Raw genomic sequence first — 24,375 nt, 5'->3', positions numbered from 1 at the left:
CCGATGCTGAAGCTGAAGCTCCAATATTTTGGCCACCTGATGCAAAGAGCCAACATTGTGAAAAAGACTGATGCTGGGAAGGATTGAAGGCAGGAGGAAAAGGGGACAACAGAGGATTAGATGGTTGGATGGCATCATCGACTCAGTGGACATGAGCAAACTATAGGAGATAGTGAAGGGCAGGAAAGCCTGGGGTGGTGCAGTCCATGGGGTTGCAAAGAGTCAGACACAACTTCGGGACTGAACGATAACCAACAAAGCAATGGAGGAGGACCGACGGCAGTGGACAGCGGGAGGAGAGCGGAACGTTTCAGAGAAGAAAATCAGGAAAGGCCTTTCTGAGCCAATGATACTTGAGTGGAATATGAGTTAAAATTCTAGAAGAGTTATCCATGAGGAAAGAAAATTCTAAATAGTAGAAATAGCAAATGCAAAGAATTTTCTGTATTCAAAAAAGCAAATGTCATTAGCCTGACTGGAGTAGAGCAAGCAAGAGGGAGGGGGTAGGACCTGAGGTCGGAAAGGTAAAAAACATATCGTATCTTGGATGTTTGGAGTTTATTCTACATGTGATATGAAGGAACTGGAGATTTTTTAAATTTTATTTTTAATTATTTCAGACATATAGAAATGAAATCAAGGGGGAAAATGAGCTCTGTATACCCAGCACCCAAATTAACAAACATTAAAATACTTGACTCTCCTTCACATCTGAACAGCAACAAAAGAAAGTACCAAACAAGATAAGTAAACTACAGAGATCCAACACAGTATTTTACACCTATATTCAATAGCACTGCTGTTGTTACTGTTGTTTAGTCACGTCTGACTCTTTGCAACCCTATGGACTGTAGCCTGCCAGGCTTCTCTGTCCGTGGGATTTCCCAGTCAAGAATACTGGGGTGGGTTGCCATTATATTGTGCATTTAAAAATTTGTTAGTAGGACAGATCTCATGGGATATATTCCTACTACAACAAAATAAAAAAGGAAATAATTCAAACAATAATTTATAAGATCTTTAGAAAGGAAACCATTGAGAAACATAATGTGTAAATGCAAAATATGTGATGTAAAAATATGTAATTTTATAATTTTTGTATAATTTATAAAACATAAAGACTTAACCTATTAGCAGAAAAAAGTAATATTAAAAAGAGGTCCACGGTCTACAAATTATCTCAACATTAACTGAATTTTTAATGGAAAGAAAAAATTCTCACATTTCTATAAAAGTTAAAAAAAAAATCAAGAAAGTCCAAAGCAAAAAAAAAAAATAATAATAAAGTGGTAAACTCTCCTCGCCAGGTATGGCTCATTATAAAACACCAGTTCAAGTGCTGGTGCAGGGACGTACCAGCTTCCCAGGTGGTGCTAGTAGTAAAGAACTGCCTGCCAAAGGAGGAGATGCAAGACACAGGGGTTAGATCCCTGGGTCAGGAAGATTCCTCTGGAGGAGGGCATGGCAACCCACTCCAGTATTATTGCCTAAAGAATCCCATGGACAGAGGAGCCTCGTGGGCTACAGTCCATAGGGTCATGAAGAGTTAGACACAACTGAAGCGACTCGGCACACACACACATAAGGATATACAGAGATAAAGGAATTAGAACGATTTGTAATAGAAATGAACCCAGAAACAGGTCCAGATTTAAGTGGAAGTTTGACATCTGGTAGAAGTAGCATATCACTCCTCTTATCTTTCCCTCTATGTCTCTCTCTCCCAGACCCACAACCTAATGTGGAGCTCAGATTTACCTGTGCCAGAGAGCTCTCCCTTTATCCAAAAATCTCATTATTTCACTAGCAGCTTCCAGAGAAGTTTCATCTGGGCTAAATTAGCAGCATATCTGACTGTTAGGTTATTAAGATGGAGGTTTTAGTTTCACACTTGGTATTTTGAATGCTACATTCTTACTCTGTACCAATGTTCCCTCTCTTTTCCATAACTGACTGGGCTCCCTGACATGCCTAGACTCCTTACAGAGCTGTTTCTTCTTTGGTGTGAAAAAAGAAAAAGGGAAGTAATCATTACTCTGAATTTGCTATCTTCCTTTACCATTCATGTCTTTATGATTTTACTACATATACATGTACTCTCAAGCAATATAAAATATAATCTTGAATATCTACAACTTGTCAACATAATAAATTATGTGTCTCTGAAACTTTTTCTTCACTTATAACTTTTCCTTTTACAAATATTCATCTAGTTGATGTATGTAGCATTAGCCCACTACTTAATTGGTGTTTATTATATATTTCATGGATTCTTTTTATACATCCAAAGTGCTTTCATGTGTGCGTGCTAAGTTGCTTCAGTCATATCCGACTCTGTGACACTATGGACTGTAACCCACCAGGCTCCCTTGTCCATGGTATCCAGGCAAGAATACTAGAGTGGGTTTCCATGCCCTTCTCCAGGGGATCTTCTTGTCCCAGGTATCAAAGCCATGTCTCCTGCATTGCAGGCAGATTCTTTACCATCTGAGCCACCAGGGAAGCCTAAAGTATTTCATAATATGTCTTAAAAAGAAAAAAGATATGGGCAGTAAAGAAGGAAACAGACATGGCAAATAGACTCAATAGTTTGAGGAATTTCTTACAAACGAGAGCAAAGAAATGGAATGGTAATTTAAGAATGAAGAAATAGTAGATTACATAGCATCCAGGGAGGGTGTTTGTAAGATGGAAAGTTTCTTAGCATGTCTATATGCTCTTAAGATACAGTTCACAGAGAGAATAATTGATAGAGGTGAGACAGAAAATAATCTGGAGCAAGAAAGTAAAGTGAAAGTGTTAGTCACTCAGTCATACCCGACTCTTTGCGACCCCATGGACTGTAGCCCACCAGGCTCCTCTGTCCATGGAACTCTCCAGGCAAGAATACTGCAGTGGGTAGCCATTCCCTTCTCCAGGGGATCTTCCTGACCCAGGAATCGAACTCAGGTCTTCATTGCAGGCAGATTCTTTACCTTCTAAGCCCAAGAAAGTAAAGACAGGAGTAAAATCCTTGAGTAAGTCAGAGATGACAGAATTCTGTGATCAAGAAAGGATGAAAGGGAAAGTTCATCCATTGCAAGAGGAAGAAAAGCAGGCTCTGAGGCTGAAGATGCTGGAAGCCTGACGGGTTGGGAGGTCAGAAGACAAAGTAGTCCTTTCTAATGTGTCTGCTCTTTCAGTTTCATTAGAGACAAGGTCATGAATAGAAAGGAGAAAGACGAGATGTTTAAAGTTTGAGGAGGGCCAAGTTCATGTGGACTATTAATCAGGGAGAGGAGGAGCCTGAATTAACTTGAAAAGTGGAATAAAACTGGTTGGCAGTTCTGAGGGCCCACTTGACATTTGTGATCAGAAATTGAAAGTGAAATAAATCGGCATAGTTATATTCTTCTCCAGCAATGCCATGTTTATCTGTATGAACTAGGCAGAAAGTTGGTTCTACCAGATCCAGCCTCTTGGAAAAAAAGTGAGGAGGGTAAGGAGGTTTAAAAAGGATGCATGGGTACCATGGAATGAATCTAAGATGAGTAAGGAGAAAGGTAAAACAAAAATCTCTGGGGTTATGAATACTGTATAAAGAGCCTCTTGATGAGGGTGAAAGAGAAGAGTGAAAACGCTGGCTTAAAACTCAACGTTAAAAAAACTAAGATCATAGCATCTGGTTCCATCACTTCATAGGAAATAGAAGGGGGGAAACTGGAAACAGATTTTATTCTCTTGGCTCCAAAATCACTGAGGATGGTGACTGCATCCATGAAACTAAGTGACACTTATTCCTTGGAAGGAAAGCTATGACAAACCTGGACAGATTATTAAAAAACAGAGACATCACTTTTCCAACAAAGGTCTACATAGTCAAAGCTGTGGTTTTCCAGTAGCCATGTACAAGGATGTGCGCCTTGGATGACAAAGATGGCTGAGTGGCAAAGAACTGATGCTTTTGAACTGTGCTGGAGAAAACTCTTGATAGACCCTTGGGCTTCAAGGAGATCAAACAAGTCAATCTTAAAGGAATTCAACTGAATATTCATTGGAAGGACTAATGCTGAAGCTCCAATCCTTTGGCCACCTGATGCAAAGAGCCGACTCACTGGAAAAGACCCCAATGCTGAGAAAGATCTACAGCAAAAGAAGAACAAAGTGGAAGAGGATGAGATGGTTAGATAGCATCACCTACTCAATGGACATGAATTTGAGCAAACTCTAGGAGATAGTGGAGGACAGAGGAGCCTGCAATCCATGGGTCACAAAGAGTAGAGCACAACTTATGGTCAGAACAACAAAAATCAATACTGTAAATATAGGAAAGTTAACGGGCTGAAAGTCCCCATGGGGATGCAGATTTGTTGAAAAGATCTAAGAGCCAAAAAGATACCAAGAGGTGATTAGAGAGTAACAGGCTAAAAAGAAAGATGAAAGATGTTACTACGAACAAGAAAACCTAGTTACAACCTAAGAAGTAATTAAGTAACTATCAGAATGCAATCATTAGAAATGAACACTCTAGAAAATGAGAGATCAAGATCATGAAAACTGTTTTCTGCAAGCACCTTCAGAAGACTGAGAACATAAAACCACTGGAAATAAATAGCGAAAAAAAAATCTTCAAGATATTTCAAATGCTGCTGCTGCTGCTGCTAAGTCGCTTCAGTCGTGTCCAACTCTATGTGACCCCATAGACGGCAGCCCACCAGGCTCTCCCGTCCCTGGGATTCTCCAGGCAAGAACACTGGAGTGGGTTGTCATTTCCTTCTCCAATGCATGAAAGTGAAAAGCGAAAGTGAAGTCGCTCAGTCGTGTCCGACTCTTAGCGACCCCATGGACTGCGGCCCACCAGGCTCCTCCGTCCATGGGATTTTCCAGGCAAGAGTGCTGGAGTCGGGTGCCATTGCCTTCTCCAATTTCAAATGCTATGTCCTGCAAATGGATATTAAGGAGATGGTTATCATCTGCAGACTAACTATTTAAAATATGGTAGTTATAGTAACAGGCCTCTTTGTCTTTTACTGTAACTGAAACATCATGGAGAACCATGGTATTAGGAGTATTCCAAACAATGATTGGTTATAGGTATCCTCCAACAATACAAAAGTATGCCATCAGCAAGAGGTATGCAGTAGTTATACTAACAATCATCTCATTCCTGAGAAGCTGCACTACTCCTTATTCTGTACAATGATTAGAACTGTTTTTCCAAGGGCAGATTAAGATTTACCTGCTAGAAATTAGTTAGCAGATATGGGACGTTAACGCAACACAAGTGTTCTCATTCTCTTTCTGGCTCCAGTCACCCAAAGGTGAGGCTCACCTGCATGGCACAGGCATCTTAGTGCAGGTCCAGCATACAAGTGACAGTTCTCTCCTCTCTTTCCTCAACCAATTCTTTGGAATTCCAGACAGCGAAAGTTATAGGGATTATCATTTAATCCATTCAAATTTATTTCTTACTTTGAAAGTCTGGGTACATTAACTTCCTTACAATCAAAAGATTTGGAATTCACTTTACAACTCATTTAAATACACGAATATGTTATGAAACCTTGGCAAAGAGCCATGAGTTTAAGTGATTGATATTAAATGCAAAACTCAATTGCTAGAAAATATGTACAATAAACTGTAGGTGTATAATCAAATTTATGTTTTCTCCGATTGGTACTATGGATTAAACTCCACAGAAAATAAAGAGAAAGAGGAGATTATAGTATCTGCCTTTCTTATAGGCAGTTATTAGTGCTGGTGGGAGTTACTAACTATAATACACATGCCATACAAATGTGCTTATATATGTGTTCCTATTTTTACCACAAAGGATTATAACTGCATTCAAGGACATATGTGAAAATCAAGTCCTCTCTATCCAAACCACTAAGCAACATAATCTAAAAGGATGCTTGGTCCTTCATCATACTAAAAAATATATAAGCATTGGGAGATAAAGAATAATTGGCAGAAATACTTCAAAAGAATAGAAACATGAGATATTTACAATAAAATTCCTGGAAAGCTATTCTGTAAAAAAAGTTTGCTCTATAAACATCTTGCATAACAGGCCAACATGACTCTGATTTAAAAAGTAATAATAACACTTCCACACAACAGTACTGGCATGTTGATTTCAATGCAGCAACAGTCACCAAAGTTTAAATTTTGGAAACAGAAATACCAAAGTGAAACTCTGATGGGCTTATACCTAAAGAAGTAAATTTTAAGGAAACAATCCTTTAGCATTAACTTTTGGCCTCTAAGCTGCCAAACTCACAGCATTCTGCAAGAAGCTTGGTTTTATGAATCTGAATCATAAGCTTTCATTTCAATAATACTGATAACTTAGATCAGCGTGATAGACTTCACATCATAGCAGTATCATGGTGCCTTACTGAGCAGAGCTTAATTCTTTTTGAAAGCTTGATTCTGAAATGCTAGAAAACGTTCATTCCTAAAGGAGACTTAAGAAGTAAACTGAGAACTGTAAAACTTACTTGACTGTAAAGGTCTGAGAACCATTCTAAGTCCTTTTAAAGTTTTCACTTCGCTGTGGGAAATCACAGTATTCTGGATCAAGTGAAATGCCAGAAAAAAAAAAAGTTCTTGAATGCCATGTTTATGATGTTGGAATAATTATATCATAAAATTTTGCATTTCACAAGAATTTCTGATGAAACATTTTATATTAATGTTTCTTTCATTTATCAGAGCCTTGCAGAGCAAAGTTGCTCTCACCAGGGAATTTATATTCCTGATATTATAGTAATTCAATCATATAAAACAAAGGCTTGTTGGTGGATCTCTGCGTGTTAGGAAGACTGAGTGTGTAATCTTAATAAACATTGATCTAACAAAAGAAACCTAAAGCCTTGCTCTCGAACAGACTTATGAAAGTAATTATACCTTTATTGAAGTTATTCCATTCTCCAACCCCTGCTGTTCCTGTTGTTTCTTAAAGATGGTTATTTTCTACTTAAAGAAAACAGACAGGCTTTAGAAGAAGAGCTGGTGTTAAATACTATTACACCATTTAATCAGATTCTCTGTGCAGCTTATAGAACAATAGTACAAATATTTCAACCTAAATAATAAAAGATTCAAAGAAACCCAGAATGGTTAATTAGGGTAACCTAATAATTGGAGTAACAACTCACATGATGGTAGGATAGCAATTAGGGGAAAACAAGGCTTCCAAAGGCGATGGCCATTCTCAGGGCATATCATTAGCACAGGATTTCATAGGCTTGGCACAGCCATGGATGAAGTGATAGAAGGCATTAGCAGTGTTAAATAATGTAAGATGAGACAAAATGTCAAGAACCATCTTTTTAAAAGTTTTAGAGGAGAAAGCAGGAGGAATTTTAGGAGCAGCTGCTTGGATTAGGTAGCTGAAGCAAGGTGATGACACATGTTTCAGGATTGCTCTTTGCCCCGAGGGTTCCGTCTCCAGTTTATTCAGGGGGTATTTGAGCTCTAGGGAAGAGTGTTTAAATAGCTCCTACTGTCACATAACTGATTTATAACCAAAATCTAATTTGCATTGTGAATTTGGAAACAACCATTTCCCATAGGCAGATGACAGGTGGAGAAGGGACTTAAAACAAGGAAAATCCTATAGGGAGAAGCAACCACAGTCCAACTAGATCTCAGTGAATGATCTGGCATCTTTTTTTTTATTCAGCAGTTTTAGTAACATCGTGCCTTCTCCAGGTACCCACCCAGCAGACACATGTCTCTGCTATTCAGAGTTACTAGCAGCCCTGTAAATTCTAATTTGCTTTGTACACAATCCTTTATGCATTAAACCTTGTCTTTTTTTTGTAATCACCTTGTTAACACATCCTACAGTGATGCTCTCAAATCTCAAGTACACTCTATAACTTTCCCTGGTTTCCAAACTTTAGCCATAATTTATATTGGTATCATTTTAGCACTTGATATATATGTGAATGCATAAACATTTACATCACTGTATTTATCGTTAAAAATGTGCATGTCCCTCCAGTTATTATGGAGACTGAGACCTCTGAACCACATTACATTTCACAGCCCATATTAAGAACTCAAAAGATGTTTGTTAACATTTGCAATGATTTTATAAAAAAAAATTCTGGATTGTCTCAACTAAGGAAGACATCCATATAATATGCTCTAATGAATTTCCTTTCACTTTATGACTTGTACCTGAAATTATCCATTGGATAAGAGAATGTGCTTTTATCTTTCACATGGCTGAAAGCATTAGAGAGTAGCTACTAAAATACCAGGGGAAAAAATGGCATCCTGCTACCCAAGGGTTATAGACACCACTGAAAAAACCTTTACATATATGTAGTGCACAGAAAGGGTCTGTAGATTCATGAGACGTTAGCAGGAAACCCATCAGAGCAGGTGGGATAAACATCAAACACTTCTCAAGTTATCCAGTGTTGCATAACAAAATATTTAATACTGCTAAAAAATGTCATGGCAGTACAATTCAGGGAACTCACTGGTGGAGGGGAGGTGATATTAGAAAGTCTCTTCCTGTTGTTCAGTCATCAGCATAGCTGCCAGGCTTTCCTAATAGTGACCACATGCCTAAATCATCTTTAGTGCTTCATTTCTGATAATGTGATTTTGTGCTAGGAATTATACTTATTTACCTGCCTCTGCATTTTTTGAGCATTTTGTCCTCCTCTAGTGAACAAATGTAGACCTATATAGGTCATAGGCTCTACTCAACTAGATGATGACAAGGATCTCAAGACCTGGCCAATATCAATAAGCGCAAAATGAGAATTATTTTCTCCACATAACAAGCCGTCAAAGGAAGTTCAATTGACATGAAGAGGTGACAAAAAAGTCAACACCCATGGGCGTCAACAGTATACATAACACACTTCATCAGAAATGTAAGAATAAAGGTGCAGATACTGCAGCTCAGTTGGTCAGGACACCCCACATGCTATGTCGCCACGTAGCCCTCAACTGTTATGTGGTCACAATCTCATACAAAGAAATTCAAAAGCCAGACAGATTGAAATTGAAGTTTGATGGATGGAGGTTAGAAATAAAAATTAACTCCTTGTGAGAAGCAGTGAGCTCACGGCCTGAGATTTGTTCTAGCAACATATAGTGTATTTATTTTTATTATATAAAATTACATTAAAAAAGGATTATTTTATTATATAAAAAGAAGACAGATTGCCAGACACTTTCCCCAACCTTTACAGCCCACTAAGAGATCTCTGTAAGACCTGGCGACCCTCTAGGCAGTAGCCACATGTCATTCTGAAACATAAAACAGCTAGTAGTTTTCATTTCGTCTTTGGTTTTAGTATGTATTTTCAAAATGCTTTATGCTAAAAATGTGTTAAATTTCTTTTTTAGAAGTTATTTAAAATAAGGTTTTTGTAACACATTACCTCTGATACTTCTGCATTCTTTCATTGTTAGAATTTCTTTGGCCCTCGAATACTCTTACTATCTATTATCTTTTAAAAATCCTCTTTAATTCCTTTTCTGCATAGACAAAATCTTATTGTTAAAGAGCTTGCTCATATGAAAAAAAATAGGGGAAAATCATTATATTATCCCCAGTTTATAAATAAAGTCATATCTTGAAAATATAACAGGAAATCCAGTGTTGTCTGCTTTTAGTAAACAAAACTGTGCCCTAAGGAGCAGGGGCCCAGGCCACAGTTACAATTTGCCACCAACGTGGGAGCTTGAAATAATTCATATCCTACCTCAAACTATTGTTTCTTCAGATGCAGAGAATGTCTTAGGTTTTAAGACTTTTCATCTAGGGCTCCACAGTGAAAGTGGACTTCATTATTGAGGTAATTTTAATTGCTGAAAACAAACTAAACTTTCTATTCTCATGTTGAGAAAATGCTGGAAAATTTCCCAAGTTCAAACTTCTAAAAATTAGGCAGATGTGAGTATATAATATAGAATGAAATGTATTATTTTCTTTAATATATGTCATTCTATTGTTATTAGTTTCAATTGTTGAGATGTAAATGAACATCAAGGAAATGTTCTCATGTCTGCATAAGTGAAAGTAAAGTGAAAGTGAAGTCGCTCAGTCATGTCCGACTCTTTGCGACCCGTGGACTGTGGCCCACCCAGCTCCTCCGTCCATGGGATTCTCCAGGCAAGAATACTGGAGTGGGTTGCCATTTCCTTCTCCATAGTCTTCAGTTTTCAAGATCAGCCTCTACATTCAGTCTGAAGTTGCTTCATTCTCCCAAAGAAAGATTTTCAGACAAAAATCATATCCTCAGTTACAATTTTTGTTACCATAGTGATAAGAAGGAAAAAAAATGGAAAAAAAAAAAAAGCTAAAAATACCTGAACGCAAAGACAGTTTTGAAACTTTGACCTACTTGGTGTCATACACTGAAGAAGTTAATCAATTGAATTAAGAACACATGAGCTGGTGAAATATGCTATTGGATGAAAAAATGTGTAGGTTGCACACCTGGAGCTATTATCCACAATCAAAGAAGTCAGTATGAATGAAGATGATTGACAATCCAACATGCATAAAATCAGATTCCCTTACCAGAAGCAAGCAGAAAACACTAGCTCCATTTCCCACAAATTTTTGGTTTTCTTTCTATTATTTTAGACTATCTCTATTTAAAACTAATGCTTCTTACGAATTAGAATTGTTTAACTGGATGTAGCAACACAATTGGATATATATTTTAAATTATGTTAGAGTGGCTTCTTCTATAAAGGAAAGTTTCCCAATTTTAGGCATTATAATAAAAAGAGTATGTTTTTAAGCTAACTGTTCTTTTGAAAATTCTAGTTTTAATAAGAAATTTAATAGAGTGAAGCATTTACAGAAAACCTACTATATCACAAGGCATTATCTAGTCTGTGAAAGATAAAAGGCAGTACTTGCTGTCAAGAACATTTTAATCATCCATCTAATTATATTTTTGTAATACTGAACTTTTAAATTCTACTCCACATAGTAAAGAGCATTGAACTTGATTGTTAAAGCCCAGGGTTAAAGTTTCAGCTCTCCTAATAAGCTTTAAAAACTTGCTAAGTCTCAGTTCTCTCATCTGTAAAATGAGCATAAACGAACATTATCTCCTGTAGTACGCAGGTCATTATGATAATCAAGAAATGATATGGGTAGAAACCAATGGATGACATTCAATACAAAAATATCTATAGAAATAAGTCATTCAACAATTAGGTTCAATATTTTAACATCTTCAAAATTTTTAAAAATTATGAAAATTAATTTTCATAACTTATTTCAGTATACTAAAGAATTATTTAAGAATAACAGACATTTATTGGTACTTAAAATGATCCACAAGTTTTACATGAATTATTTCATTTAAAAGTCACAATAGCCCAACTATTTTGATAGCATTATCTTGCTTTAAACATATATTAATAAAATAAGAAATAGCAGAGATAAATAACTTGTCCAAAGACATACAGCTAATAAGTGATGAAGTCAGGAATTAAATCCAGGCAATCTAAACCTAAGCCTCTAGGATACACTCTAAAATAATTAATAAAGGAAAATACCACTATGAAATTTAATTGGAAGAAAAACTTATGTTTTTAAATTACTAACACTAATCAGAATAAGTTTCTGAAATCTCTAATTGATTCTACTTCGCTGCATTCAACTTTTTGAATTTTATTATTTATTATAAAGAAAAATGGTAAGAATTTAAATGTACGATAGTAAATGCTTTACAGAATACCTTTATGATAGAGTTATTGCTCAGTCATAAATAATGTTGTAAAAGGTATTTATGGCTTGGGAACTAAGGAGTATTGTTAAGCAAAAAATGTAGATTTTCCAACATGTGTGTGCTCAGTTATTAAGTCGTGTCAGACTTTTTGTGACCCTATGGAATGTAGCCCACTAGGCTCCAAGGGATTTTCTAGGTAAAAATACTGGCATGGGTTGCCATTTCCTTCTCCAGGAGATCTTCCCAACCCAGGGATCAAACCCATGTCTCCTGCATTGGCAGGCGGATTCTTTACCAGTGAGCCCAACATGTAGAAAATTCCAATTTTCATAAAACTGTTCTATGTGAAGGAAAAAAACTGGGAATGATAAGCATCAAATGTTAATTGCTATTTGTTAGTAATTTTATATATTTCTATATTCTCAGATTTTCTATTATAAATGCTCAATGTTTTTTCAGTGGGAAAAAGTTGCTTAAACATTCAAAGTGACCTGGATGCTTCTCCAGTCTGTGAACAAATTTACCTAGAAAACTTTTCTGGGTACTAAGGATGCAACAGTGGCGAAACAAAGCCCGTACGTAGGTAAAGTATTAGGTCAATTTACACTAAGAACTAACAAAAAGAACTTCAACCCATGATGAAGCTTCAGCCTAGTCACTCCAACATTAATCATACCTTCTTACTGGCATGGGGGCCCTTCTCCTCTATTAGAAAAAAAGATCTTGAAATATTTTATTTGTTTACCTTTTCCTCTCAATTAAATTTTGGGTACCTCATTCATCATCTCTAAACATGCTAGTAAGCCATAGCATTAGGGTGGACATACAAAGAAATGTTGAGAAAGGAGTTAAGTAAAATTCATTGAGACTTCCCACACCTTGGTGACAATTTCCACCCCCTTATCAGTATAAAGAAAGGAGAAATGTTGCTCCATTTAACTTATTAAATATTCCTATACAATGCATACTATCCTTTCGCGTATTTACTGTTAAGAAATGATTTTATTGTGTCAGCAATAATTTATAATGTTTAAACATTCAAACTTGACTATATTTTTTGTACCAAATATATTTAGGAGAAATCATTGTAGCATCAGTATTTAAAATATGGTGGTTTTAAATGTATTCAGATACAACATACTGTATCAAAAATACATTAAAAGCTTTTTAAAAGCTAAAATCATCTCCTCCACTCCTTTAAAGGTAACTTTTTTCTTAATTTATTTTTTACTGAAGGATAATGGCTTTACAGAGTTTTGCTGTTTTCTGTCAAACCTCAATATGAATCAGCTATAGGTATACATATGTCCCCTCCCTTTTGAAACTCCCTCCCATCTCCCTCCCTATCCCACCCTCTAGTATCAACCCCTCTAGGTTGATACTGTATTAACTCTTAACCTGTTATTTAAACCTTCTTTCATATGTATATTAACATTAGGTTTTAGCAATTTGAAAAAAGGGATTTATAAGAAAAATCTGGTCCCATCACTTCATGGCAAATAGATGGGGAAACAGTGGAAACAGTGGCTGACTTTATTTTTCTGGGCTCCAAGATCACTGCAGATGGTGACTGCAGCCATGAAATTAAAAGACGCTTACTCCTTGGAAGGAAAGTTATGACCAACCTAGACAGCACATTAAAAAGCAGAGATATTACTTTGCCAACAAAGGTCCGTCTAGTCAAGGCTATGGTTTTTCCAGTGGTCATGTATGGATGTGAAAGTTGGATTGTAAAGAAATCTGAGTGCCGAAGAATTGATGCTTTTGAGCTGTGGTATTGAAGAAGACTCTTGAGAGTCCCTTGTACTGCAAACAGATCCAACCAGTCCATCCTAAAGGAGATCAGTCCTGAATATTCATTGGAAGGACTGATGTTGAAGCAGAAACTCCAATACTATGGCCACCTGATGCAAAGAGCTGACTCACTGGAAAAGACCCTGATGCTAGGAAAGATTGAGGGCAGGAGGAGAAGGGGACGGCAGAGAATGAGATGGTTGGATGGCATCACCAACGCGATGGACACGGGTTTGGGTGGACTCTGGGAGTTGGTGACGGACAGGGAGGCCTGCTGTGCTGCGGTTCATGGGTTCCCAAAGACTCGGACATGACTGAGCGACTGAACTGAACTGAACTGAAAGAAAGTAAGAGAAGAAACATAGAAAAGATCAAGGGAGGAAAACAGGGAAGAAATAAAGAAGGAAGGAGAAACCAAAAGGAAAAAAAGAAATGAAAATGACTTACCTCTATGGACCAGGTCCCAAACCTCATCAATTTGCTGGTGGGTTGGGAAATGACCACAATCGTTGAAGTACTTAAGGAGTTCACTTTTTTCTAACCCTTGCCAATCTTCTCTTTTAGCAAACATTGTTTCATAGACTACAAAGGAAAAAGATATTCGAAAATATTTTCTTTGTAAATAATATATCACGTATATTCCCCACCTGAAAGTATCATTGGGATTTAAAAATACTTTCAGTCCAGTTTTATTCTGATGTCTGTTAGAGCAGCAGCAGATTAGCCTCCTGGGGGTGTGAGGAGAGGAAGTGGGCATGCTTCTCCCTCCCCAGGCCCACAGGAGGGAATCTGGACTTGCTTCCCCACAGAGAACACAGGCACCCTCCGGTCAGGTTTGCTGGACAGATGTCCATAGACTCTGCAAACATCACTGTTCAAACCACATCATAAGACATAGCGCAGGGTTTCTGGGGACCTGACTTTTGTTGACGTATTTCATCATTTCTTTTTTTTATTATTATTACTTTTGATTCCTAATTTTTCCATCTCTTTTTTACTTCTACCCGCATTTAACTGCTTGGTGAATCCACTCTGGACTGTTTACGTTACTGCAGATTTTTCCTGTACAGTGTCTACTTTTTGCTGACTTCATGCACTTCTACTTCCCATTTTAATGTCTTTTGTGACTCCTGGCTCAAGACTTCCCCAGAAAACCATTCAGTTGATTCACCCCTCACCTACTCCCCATACTTGGTGTTAGACAAGGTTTAGATAATGCCCAAGGGAACGGACACACGTGATTTTTAAGTGTAGTTCTCCATTGGTTCTTTTCGAAAAGGTGAAATTGAGTCTCCATTCTGAAGTATATGGATTAACCCCTTGAAAGTGATTGTTAACCAACATTTATAAGATGAGAAGGTCTGTGCTCAGTACAGGTTTAGCTCTGAAATACGGGCTCCAAATGGCAAAGGGCACCAGAGTGGTTTCTAAGTGAATGTATCACCCTGGCAATCAACAATATGGACTTCAATTTTTAATCCATTCATGTATCCACTCAGTTGAGGTGGACAGTCCTGAGGTATCAACAAGGTCAAGAAACGTTTAGTGATTGTAAAGGCTAAGTTCTTCAGTCCTGTCCTTCTCTGTGACCAGTCTCTGTCCTTCTATGGACCATAACCCACCAGGCTCCTCTGTCCATGGGATTCTCCAGGCAAGAATCCTGGAGTGGGTAGCCATTCCCTTCTCCTGGGGATCTTCCCCACCCAGGGATTGAACCTGCATCTAGCTTAGGTCTCCTGCATGGAGCAGGCAGATTCTTTACCACTAGCACTGCTTGGGAAGCCCAATTGCCTGAATACAAGTAGCTATTCCAGATTCTGAAACACAGCTGAAAATAAACATAAATATCTATTAAGTATCTCTATGACTGTCTCTATATTCAAACAAGCAAACTAGAGCAGTTGCTATTGTTTTCTCCATTCATACTGCCTTGTCCCTTACATGTCTGTGCAAACTAACCTGACTTTCTAAATTGCCAGCATCTACATTTCATTGCCTAAGGGCTCCCTCTGGCTGCAGGACTCTACTCTGCCCACCTGTGCGGGGAGTCAAAAGTGCCAGGGAATCAAGGCTCCTCTTGGAGTTGCCCTTAATCTCTGACTGGGGGAGTCGGTGGATAAACACAGCCCTTGTGGCAAGATGGCTCCATTGTTCCCTAGAGGGATTAAGCTCTGGTTGCCCACATGGTCATCTGGGGGAGAATGCCCTTATGTTCTTCCTTCATTCTCTTCTCTGTCTTTTCTTCTCATTTCTCCATTCTACTAACAGTATTTCCTGGGATCAACTCCCCAATAAGATAGCAGTATTCCCTCTCACTTTTTAAAGGATTTTTAAGTAAATGGAGTCCCAGGAGTTTCTTTTTATTTAATCAGTTAATTTGGCTGCACCCAGACTTAGCTGCAGCATGAGAGACCGTTGATCTATGTTGCGGCATGCAGGATCTTCAGTTGAGGCAGGCGAACTCTCAGTGGCAGCACGTGGGATGCAGTTCCCTGATCAGGACGGAACCCACCTCCCTGCATTGGGAGCACAGAGTCCTAGCCCCCTGGACCACCAGGGAAGTCCCTCTGTAGTTCCTCAGTGAGCAAAGAGTTTGCTCTTTCTCTGTCTCTCTTACTTGTTCTCTTTCTTCCTTCTTCTTCCTGCCTTTCCATCTCTCAAACGCTTTGCTCCTTCACACTTTTTTCCCTGAAAACCAAGCTGCTGGATGGGGGAAACTGATCGGAGTCCCATGGCTCACCTAGAATCTCTCTCTTTTTCTCTCTCTGATCTCTTTCTTCCTTAACCTCCAGCCACAGAAAATGAGGCATTCTAGCTCAAAGAATTCTGGTTATTGGTAAATATTTTTGATACATAATTTTAGCATAATTAATAAAGTTAATGAAAGCTATCCTTTCAAAAATATTTTTGAGCCCTTCTGATAAACTGGTATTTTGTTAATAGTGAGTGTATACTATTGAACAAAACAATCACAGTCCTTGTCTTCATGGAACTTACAGTCCACTGTAAAATAAACATTTTATGACTAGCTAAAACTATCAAAAATGTAGCATCTTTACATCATAAGGCAATAAGTTGCTGATTCTGATTAAATATTATTTACTCACATCATTTTGTTACTACTGTTTCAAATTTTTTAAAGAAAAGTTACAAAAGAAGTTTTATATTGAAAACAAAATTGAGGCGGAGGTACAGAAATTTCTCCTAAGCCCTTTATCTCCACTCAAGCATAATCTGCCTGCCCCTATTATCAATTATCAACGGATGCACCAAGTGGTGCCTCTGTTACCAAGGATGAACCTACACTGACCTGACATCCTCATCACTAAGGTCAGTAGTTCACCTTAGGGCTCACTCTTAGTCTTGTGTACATTCTTTGGGTTTGTGTATCCATCGCTGGAATAATGTACAAAATAGTTCCGTGGTCCTAAAACTCTGTGCTTGCTAATCCATCCTTCTTCCCACCCCAAGCCACCCCTAGCAACCATCGACCTTTTCATTTTCTCCACAGTTGTGCCTTTTCCCAAGTATCTGGTAGTTGGAATCATATAGTATGTAGCCTTTTCAAATTGGCCTCTTACACTGAATAATATGCAGTCAAGTTTATCCCGTATATTTTCACGACTGCTTCATTTCTCCTTAAAACGAAATATTTCATCTTCTGGATGCACCAGTTTATTTACACATTTACCTACTACTGTAGGTTGACAGCTTGGAAGGCTGCTTCCAAGCTTTGGCAATTACAAAAAAGCAGCCATAGACATCCATGTGCAGGTTCTGTGTGGATATAAACCTCCTGCAGCTAAATACCAAGGAGAATGATTGCTGGGTTGCATGGTAAAAGCGTGTTTAGGGGTTCCCAGGCGGCACTAATGATAAAGAACCTGCCTGCCAATGCAGGAGACGTAAGAGAGGTGAGTTTGATCCCTGGATCAGGAAGTGGGCATGGCAACCCACTGCATTATTCTTGCCTGGAGAATTCCATGGACAGAGGAGTCTGGCAGGCTACAGTTCACTCGCAAAGAGTTGGACACGACTGAAACCATTTAGCACGCACACACCAAACTGTATTTCATAATGGCTGTATTATTTTGATGTTACACCAACAACATGAAAGGATACTCCACATTCTTATCAGCACTTTGGTGTTGTCGGTGCTCTGGATTTTGGCCATTGTAATAGATGTGTAGTGGTATCTCTTTGTTGTTTTAATTTTTATTCCCCTGAAGACAAATGATGTGGAGAATCATTCCATGCATTTAACTGTTTTCTGTATATCTTCTTTCCTGAGGTCTCTGTTGAGACCTTTGGCCCATATTTTAATCAAGTTCTTAACTTTATTGTTGAGTTTTAAGAGTTCATTGTATATTCTGGATAACAGTTCTTGGTTAGACATTTCTTTTTCAAATATTTTCTTGCATTAAGTGGCTTACCTTCACATTCTCTTGCGACCCCATGAACCCCAGCAAGGCAGTCCTCCCTGTCCATCACCAACTCCCGGAGTTCACCCAAACTCATGTGCACTGAGTCGGTGATGCCATCCAGCTATCTCATCCTCTGTCATCACCTTCTCCTCCTGCCCTTAATCCCTCCCAACATCAGGGTCTTTTCCAATGAGTCAATTCTTCACATGAGGTGGCCAAAGTATTGGAGTTTCAGCCTTAGCATCAGTCCTTCCAATGAACACCCAGGACTGGTCTCCTTTAGGATGGACTGGTTGGATCTCCTTGCAGTCCAAGGGACTCGCAAGAGTCTTCTCCAACACCACAGTTCAAAAGCATCAATTCTTCGGCTCTCAGCTTTCTTCACAGTCCAACTCTCACATACATACATGACCACTGGAAAAACCATAGCCTTGAATAGATGGACCTTAGTTGGCAAAGTAATATCTCTGCTTTTTAATATGCTGTCTAGGTTGGTCATAACTTTCCTTCAAAGGAGTAAGTGTCTTTTAATCTCATGGCTGCAGTCACCATCTGCAGTGATTTTCAAGTGAAGTCGCTCAGTCGTGTCCGACTCTTTGCGATCCCATGGACTGTAGCCTACCAGGCTTCTCAGTCCATGGGATTTTCCAGGCAAGAGTACTGGAGTGGGTTGCCATTTCCTTCTCCATAGAGCCCCCCAAAATAAAGTCTGACACTGTTTCCATTGTTTCCCCATCTATTTCCCATGAAGTGATGGGACCAGATGCCATGAACTTTGTTTTCTGAATGTTGAGCTTTAAGCCAACTTTTTCACTCTCCTCTTTCACTTTCATCAAGAGGCTTTTTAGTTCCTCTTCACTTTCTGCCATAAGGGTGGTGTCATCTGCATATCCGAGGTCATTGATATTTCTCCCGGCAATCTTGATTCCAGCTTGTGCTTCTTCCAGTCCAGCGTTTCTCATGATGTACTGTGCATACAAGTTAAATAAGCAGGGTAACAATATACAGCCTTGATGTGCTCCTTTTCCTATTTGGAACCAGTCTGTTGTTCCATGTCCAGTTCTAACTGTTGCTTCCTGACCTGCATACAGATTTCTCAAGAGGCAGGTCAGGTGATCTGGTATTCCCATATCTTTCAGAATTTTCCAGTTTATTGTGATCCACACAGTCAAAGGCTTTGGCATAGTCAATAAAACAGAAATACTGTTTTTCTGGAACTCTCTTGCTTTTTTGATAATCCAGTGGATGTTGGCAATTTGATCTCTGGTTCCTCTGCCTTTTCTAAAACCAGCTTAAACATCAGGAAGTTCACGGTTCACATATTGCTGAAGCCTGGCTTGGAGAATTTTGAGCATTACTTTTCTAGCATGTGAGATGAGTGCAACTGTGCGGTAGTTTGAGCATTCTTTGGCATTGCCTTTCTTTGGGATTGGAATGAAAACTGACCTTTTCCAGTCCTGTGGCCACTGCTGAGTTTTCCAAGTTTGCTGGCATATTGAGTGCAGCACTTTCATAGCATCATCTTTCATGATTGGAAATAGCTCAACTCGAACTCCATCACTTCCACTAGCTTTGTTCGTAGTGATGCTTTCTAAAGCCCACTTGACTTCACATTCCAGGATGTCTGGCTCTAGGTGAGTGATCATCATGATTAACTGGGTCGTGAAGATCTTTTTTGTACAGTTCTTCTGTGTATTCTTGATTGGGCTCTGCTAATACCCAACAGTGAAGAAGGCAATGGCACCCCACTCTAGTACTCTGCCTGGAAAATCCCATGGACAGAGGAGCCTGGTGGGCTGCAGTCCATGGGGTCGTGAAGAGTCGAACACGACTAAGCGACTTCACTTTCACTTTTCACTTTCATGCACTGGAGAAGGAAATGGCAACCCACTCCAGTGTTCTTGCCTGGAGAATCCAGGAACGGGGGAGCCTGGTGGGCTGCCGTCTATGGGGTCACACAGAGTCGGACATGACTGAAGCGACTTAGCAGCAGCAGCAGAAATACCCAACAGGTTAGGTTCTGGTTAATTAGTTTTCCTTGAAGGCAGGCCTTATTAAGAAGAACAGAGTGCTCTGGCATATTTCAAAATGGTTCATCTTCTCATAACTATCCTGGGAATCTGATTGAGCTTCTGTAGGTAAATATCACAGTACTGTGGTGGTCCCTTTATGACCGGATCCTCCTGGAATTTTTAACTCAGTGTTGTCCACATTGAGCCAGCAGCCATTTGTCAATTATAGTTCATTTTTCTTACCCAAGTGCCAGTTCCCATATCAGATTCTGCTCATGAGTCTCTGCTCTGGTAACCTGGGACTGCCTGTATTTGCAAGCCTGTCTCTCCAGTTTGCCCTATATCCTCCTCCCGTCTCTTAAAGGTCCAAGAAGAGCTGTTGATGTTTTAGTCTGTTCAGATTTTTTATTTGTTGTTAAGATGGAGTGATGACCTCCAAGCTCCTTACATGCAAAAGCAAAAACCAGAAGTCTTCATTTATTTTTAAATCAAGAAACAAACTGTAATATTCATTCTAATCCTAAGCAATACTAAATATAATAAAAATCAGGATCTCTGAAATTTAAAATAGAAATTGGAAAACTTGTCCGTTGCATGGACTTTCAACACTAAAAAGCAACATATATTGGATATCTGTTGTTTTGTCTCCTCAGTGTCCATGAACTGCTATTCTCTTATAAATACATAGTTTTCCTTTGAGGAGCTCCTCCCTCCCGCCAATGAATATAGCCCCTATGCAACTCCCAATCAAATTTCTTTGTCCTACACCAAGGCAAGGTGTTGAAGATATAACTCAAGCTAAACCAACCAGGAGTTCTCTCCTTAGAATTTAAATTTAAAGCTCAAGAATATAAAGTCATAAAGTGATAGCATCTTTTGTATCCCCCCAGAGGCAAATAAGAGATTGCCCCTTATTTTTTGCTCCCTAGATCTCTGGAGCTAATCTGAAATCTGATTCTTTAGCCATCTTTCTTTTAAATTTCCTTTTTTTTTTTAAGCCAAAATGGAATCCTAATAAATTAATCCTCATATGTCACCTTAAAATGCAAATAGCTTGCAGCAATAAAAATATTGTCTACTTGTGTTCTCTGTAAGGTTTTAATGGTTAAATAAATTCCAAACCTAAAATCAAATCAGAAAAGGCAGCCTCACTCACATTTTTTTCTGTCCATCCACTCCTCCAACTCTGTAAGGTTTATAATCTGTCTCGTCCTCCAAAGACCAAGTCGGTATTTAACACGATGGATTTGTCTGCAGTACATGTTTATAACTGTCCTCAGATCTGGTCCATGATACAAAGCCTATAAAACAGCAATGTAAACAACTGAACTCCTAATATATTTCTGTTGTTTATACTGAATCTGATTGTGCCCTATTCATTTCATCTATTTCACCCAGTTTCTTAGAGCATTTATTTATGTTTCTAAATAAGGTTAGCAAAGTACATGCATCATAGAGTGGTATGATCTAGAGAACATCATTTTGAGTTGCCTTGGCATCACATACTTATGCTTGCCATAACGTAGAAGTTTCAGTATTGAATAATTTCATAGAAGCTTCCTAGGTTGGTGTAGAGATTTCTATAATATGTAGCCCACTTAGCCAGAAAAAAAAATAAAAATAAAATTTTTACTAAGGCATTACTCTGTAATGGATGATTCTGTCCACTCTGGGTGCTCAAATCCTTGTATTTTCTTTCTTTCAGAAACTGTATATTTATGTGTTGTACTTATTTTTCACTGGATTTTTTCAGGTTTTATCATATGTACATACCTGTTCTATCAGCTCATATTTTATTCGTGACTACATTTTTCTGTATGCACATTTTCTACATTCTACTCAAATAAACTTTTTCAAAAGTATAAAAATTCATCTATTTCATTTTTTTCTAAATAACCAGTTCCATCTTATTTATCCATTCAATTATTTTTACATTTTATATTTCTAGCTCATTACTTTCTCTACTTATCTTTATTCCTTTTTTAAGGTTTCTTTTCTCCTCCTTGACTTCTTGAATTAAAAACTTCATTCACCAATTTTCATTATATTTTTAGGAATCTATTTAAGGTCATGAAATTTATTCTGAGTCTGCTTTCATTTGATATGCTTTGCATACTATTACACAAGTAAAAACCCTAAAGCATGAAATGTTTAGCTTTCCCAAGGTCCTATAGTTATTAAATTACAGAACTGGTTCTAAATCCAAAACAAGGATACTTTACAGTCCACACTTTTAATTACATACTATATTCCTCTTAATTTACTTGAATTTCATATTTTTCACCCATTCTGTAAATTTTTGTTCTAGTTCTTTCCTAGTTTATTTATTATTACACGTATGACTGATTGTTCTTGCTCTTGTCATTTATTTTCTGTTTTGTGTGATTCTTTAAAGGTTGTTTTTATTATTTTATTTTTCTTCACCTTTGTTTAGTTTTGTGGTTCTTCTCTGACATTTTTAGATACTATGTTTAAGCCTATTATTTCTTAATTTGTCAAAATTTTCAATGAAATAATATTTCTTGATTTACCTGAAAAAAAATAAATCAGCATAATTTCACTACTTTCCTTTTCTCCTTCTACCTGAATTCCATCAGAATCGGGCAGATTCTCAATGCTTGCTAGCGTCTTTCAACACTTAATTACATTTTCCAATGTGTAATTTTAATCTCCCTTTTGTTCAATAGAGCTTTGTCACTCTGTTTGTTGTTGTTGCTTTGTTTTGTTTTAAACAACGAATGGGTCACACTTTAGGAGCTCTCCCTACCATGTGAATCCTAATAAAAGGCAGAGCTCCTGTCCTTCAATTGGAAGCCACAAATCAGATGCTCATGACCAAACCTCCTCTGTTGCTAGGATGCAGACATGTGACAAAGCCTCATCCATTATCTACACAAGCCTCAGGTTTTGACTAGAAACTAATAATGCTTTTAAAAGGGAAACAGTGGGAAACCTATTTGTGCGGAAGAGTAACCTTGGCACAATATCCATTTTCCAAGGGCGGCATTTGCAGAGGGAGTACAGGATTCAGCGGCTGCATCAGAATTTGTGCAGGATTTGACTGCAGTCCAGGGAGCTGTCTAGGCTAGCCTTCACCATTCCTCTGTGTTTCTGAGCTTACTTCTTCAGACCTCTGCCCAAAATTTTACTCAATACCTTTCTGCTTAAATCTGTCAGTAGGTTTCTCTTGCTTATAATTAAGAATCAAGCACTGTTTTAATTGTATTCTTAGAATATAAACCAAAAGGTCTCTGCGTAGAGTGCAGCTTAGTTGAATGGTGACATTTGCTAAGGGAGAAGGAACATTTGGGCAGTCACCAAACCCAAGCTGAGTGTTCTTTCCTCAAAATTTAATAAATACTCTTTTGAGGACACAACCCATCTCATGAAGAAACCCTGCTCAGGTCTGAGGCATTCAGAAGGCTACCTAGGTGGTTTTCATGGTTAAGAAGTTGGGTCAGAGAAAATGGCAGACGTCCATCTGTGTGCTTCTTATTATAGCATGCCTCTCTGCCAGCCTTCTGTACAGAAATATGCCTTAGTTACGATGCCATGTCATCTCAGTATGCAAATCTTTCACTATATTTCTAAATTTTTCTGCAGATGGAATTAATCAGAAAAATGTACAAATTGATACAACAGCAATATTTAAATAACAGACAATGCAAATTACTGATTATAATTTTCCAATCCATGTTGACTTAAACTGTAAATGTATCATGCTTATCATACATCAGGATTAAAATGTTTTTACAAATAAAAGTCTGCTTTGTATTTGATATGATCACGTCTTTTGTTCCTAAGTAATGAATTTATTTCTTGTTTGGTTAATTCCACTACTATATGATACTTAGTGGTACTCAATTTCTTTGATTACTAGCAAGAGTAGCCTCTTTCCATATTTACCAACCATTTACGTTTATTCTACTGTGAAGTGCTAGTTCACATTTTCTACCCATTTGGCCTAGGCCTTCATTCCTGGAAGCATTGGGAATCACTGACCTGACCCTCTTTATCACACCGTGTCTGGACTTTCTTGATCTAACAGGTTTCAGTTTTCCTCATACGTCTCTAGCTATTGTTTCATTGTTTGTGAAATCCTCACCTCTGGCTTCCCCTCTGAGCATTGGTCTTTCTCACTCTTATCTTTATATGCCTCTCTCCTTACTTTATATACTCTCTGGACAATGACATCAATTCCAACGGCTCTAGACAGTATCACTAATAGTGATTCTCAAATCTATGGATGAAGGCAGAGTACAGGAGGGCATCCTAGGGGAGCTGAATAAAATTATACATCCTCTCACCCCTCCTCCAATGTCTTGAAAATAATTTATTCAAAAACATGAACCCTGAATATTCTAGACCTTGTGAATAGATTAATGAACAGAAAAAATTCCTGATAGAAGGGACGATAATCCAATGAACATAAAATAC

At 38.1% G+C, this 24,375-nt stretch overlaps 1 protein-coding gene across 3 annotated transcripts in view; it reads right to left on the bottom strand.

Annotated features, from left to right (window-relative positions):
- Positions 1-24,375, bottom strand: part of IQCM (IQ motif containing M) — a 509,303-nt gene that overhangs the window by 222,916 nt on the left and 262,012 nt on the right. For all 3 annotated transcript variants that reach the window (XM_059876235.1, XM_059876237.1, XM_059876236.1), the window contains 2 exons: positions 21,095-21,239; positions 13,950-14,084 (listed from right to left, as the gene is read on the bottom strand). In XM_059876235.1, the coding sequence (XP_059732218.1) occupies positions 13,950-14,084; positions 21,095-21,239 (280 nt within the window). The remainder of the gene's footprint in view (positions 1-13,949; positions 14,085-21,094; positions 21,240-24,375) is intronic.

This window comes from Bos taurus, chromosome 17 (assembly GCF_002263795.3).
Source record: "Bos taurus isolate L1 Dominette 01449 registration number 42190680 breed Hereford chromosome 17, ARS-UCD2.0, whole genome shotgun sequence".
In the NCBI taxonomy this organism is placed as follows: Eukaryota; Metazoa; Chordata; class Mammalia; order Artiodactyla; family Bovidae; genus Bos; species Bos taurus.
Note: the sequence above shows the minus strand (reverse complement) of the source record. Positions and strands in the feature narration are given on the sequence as shown.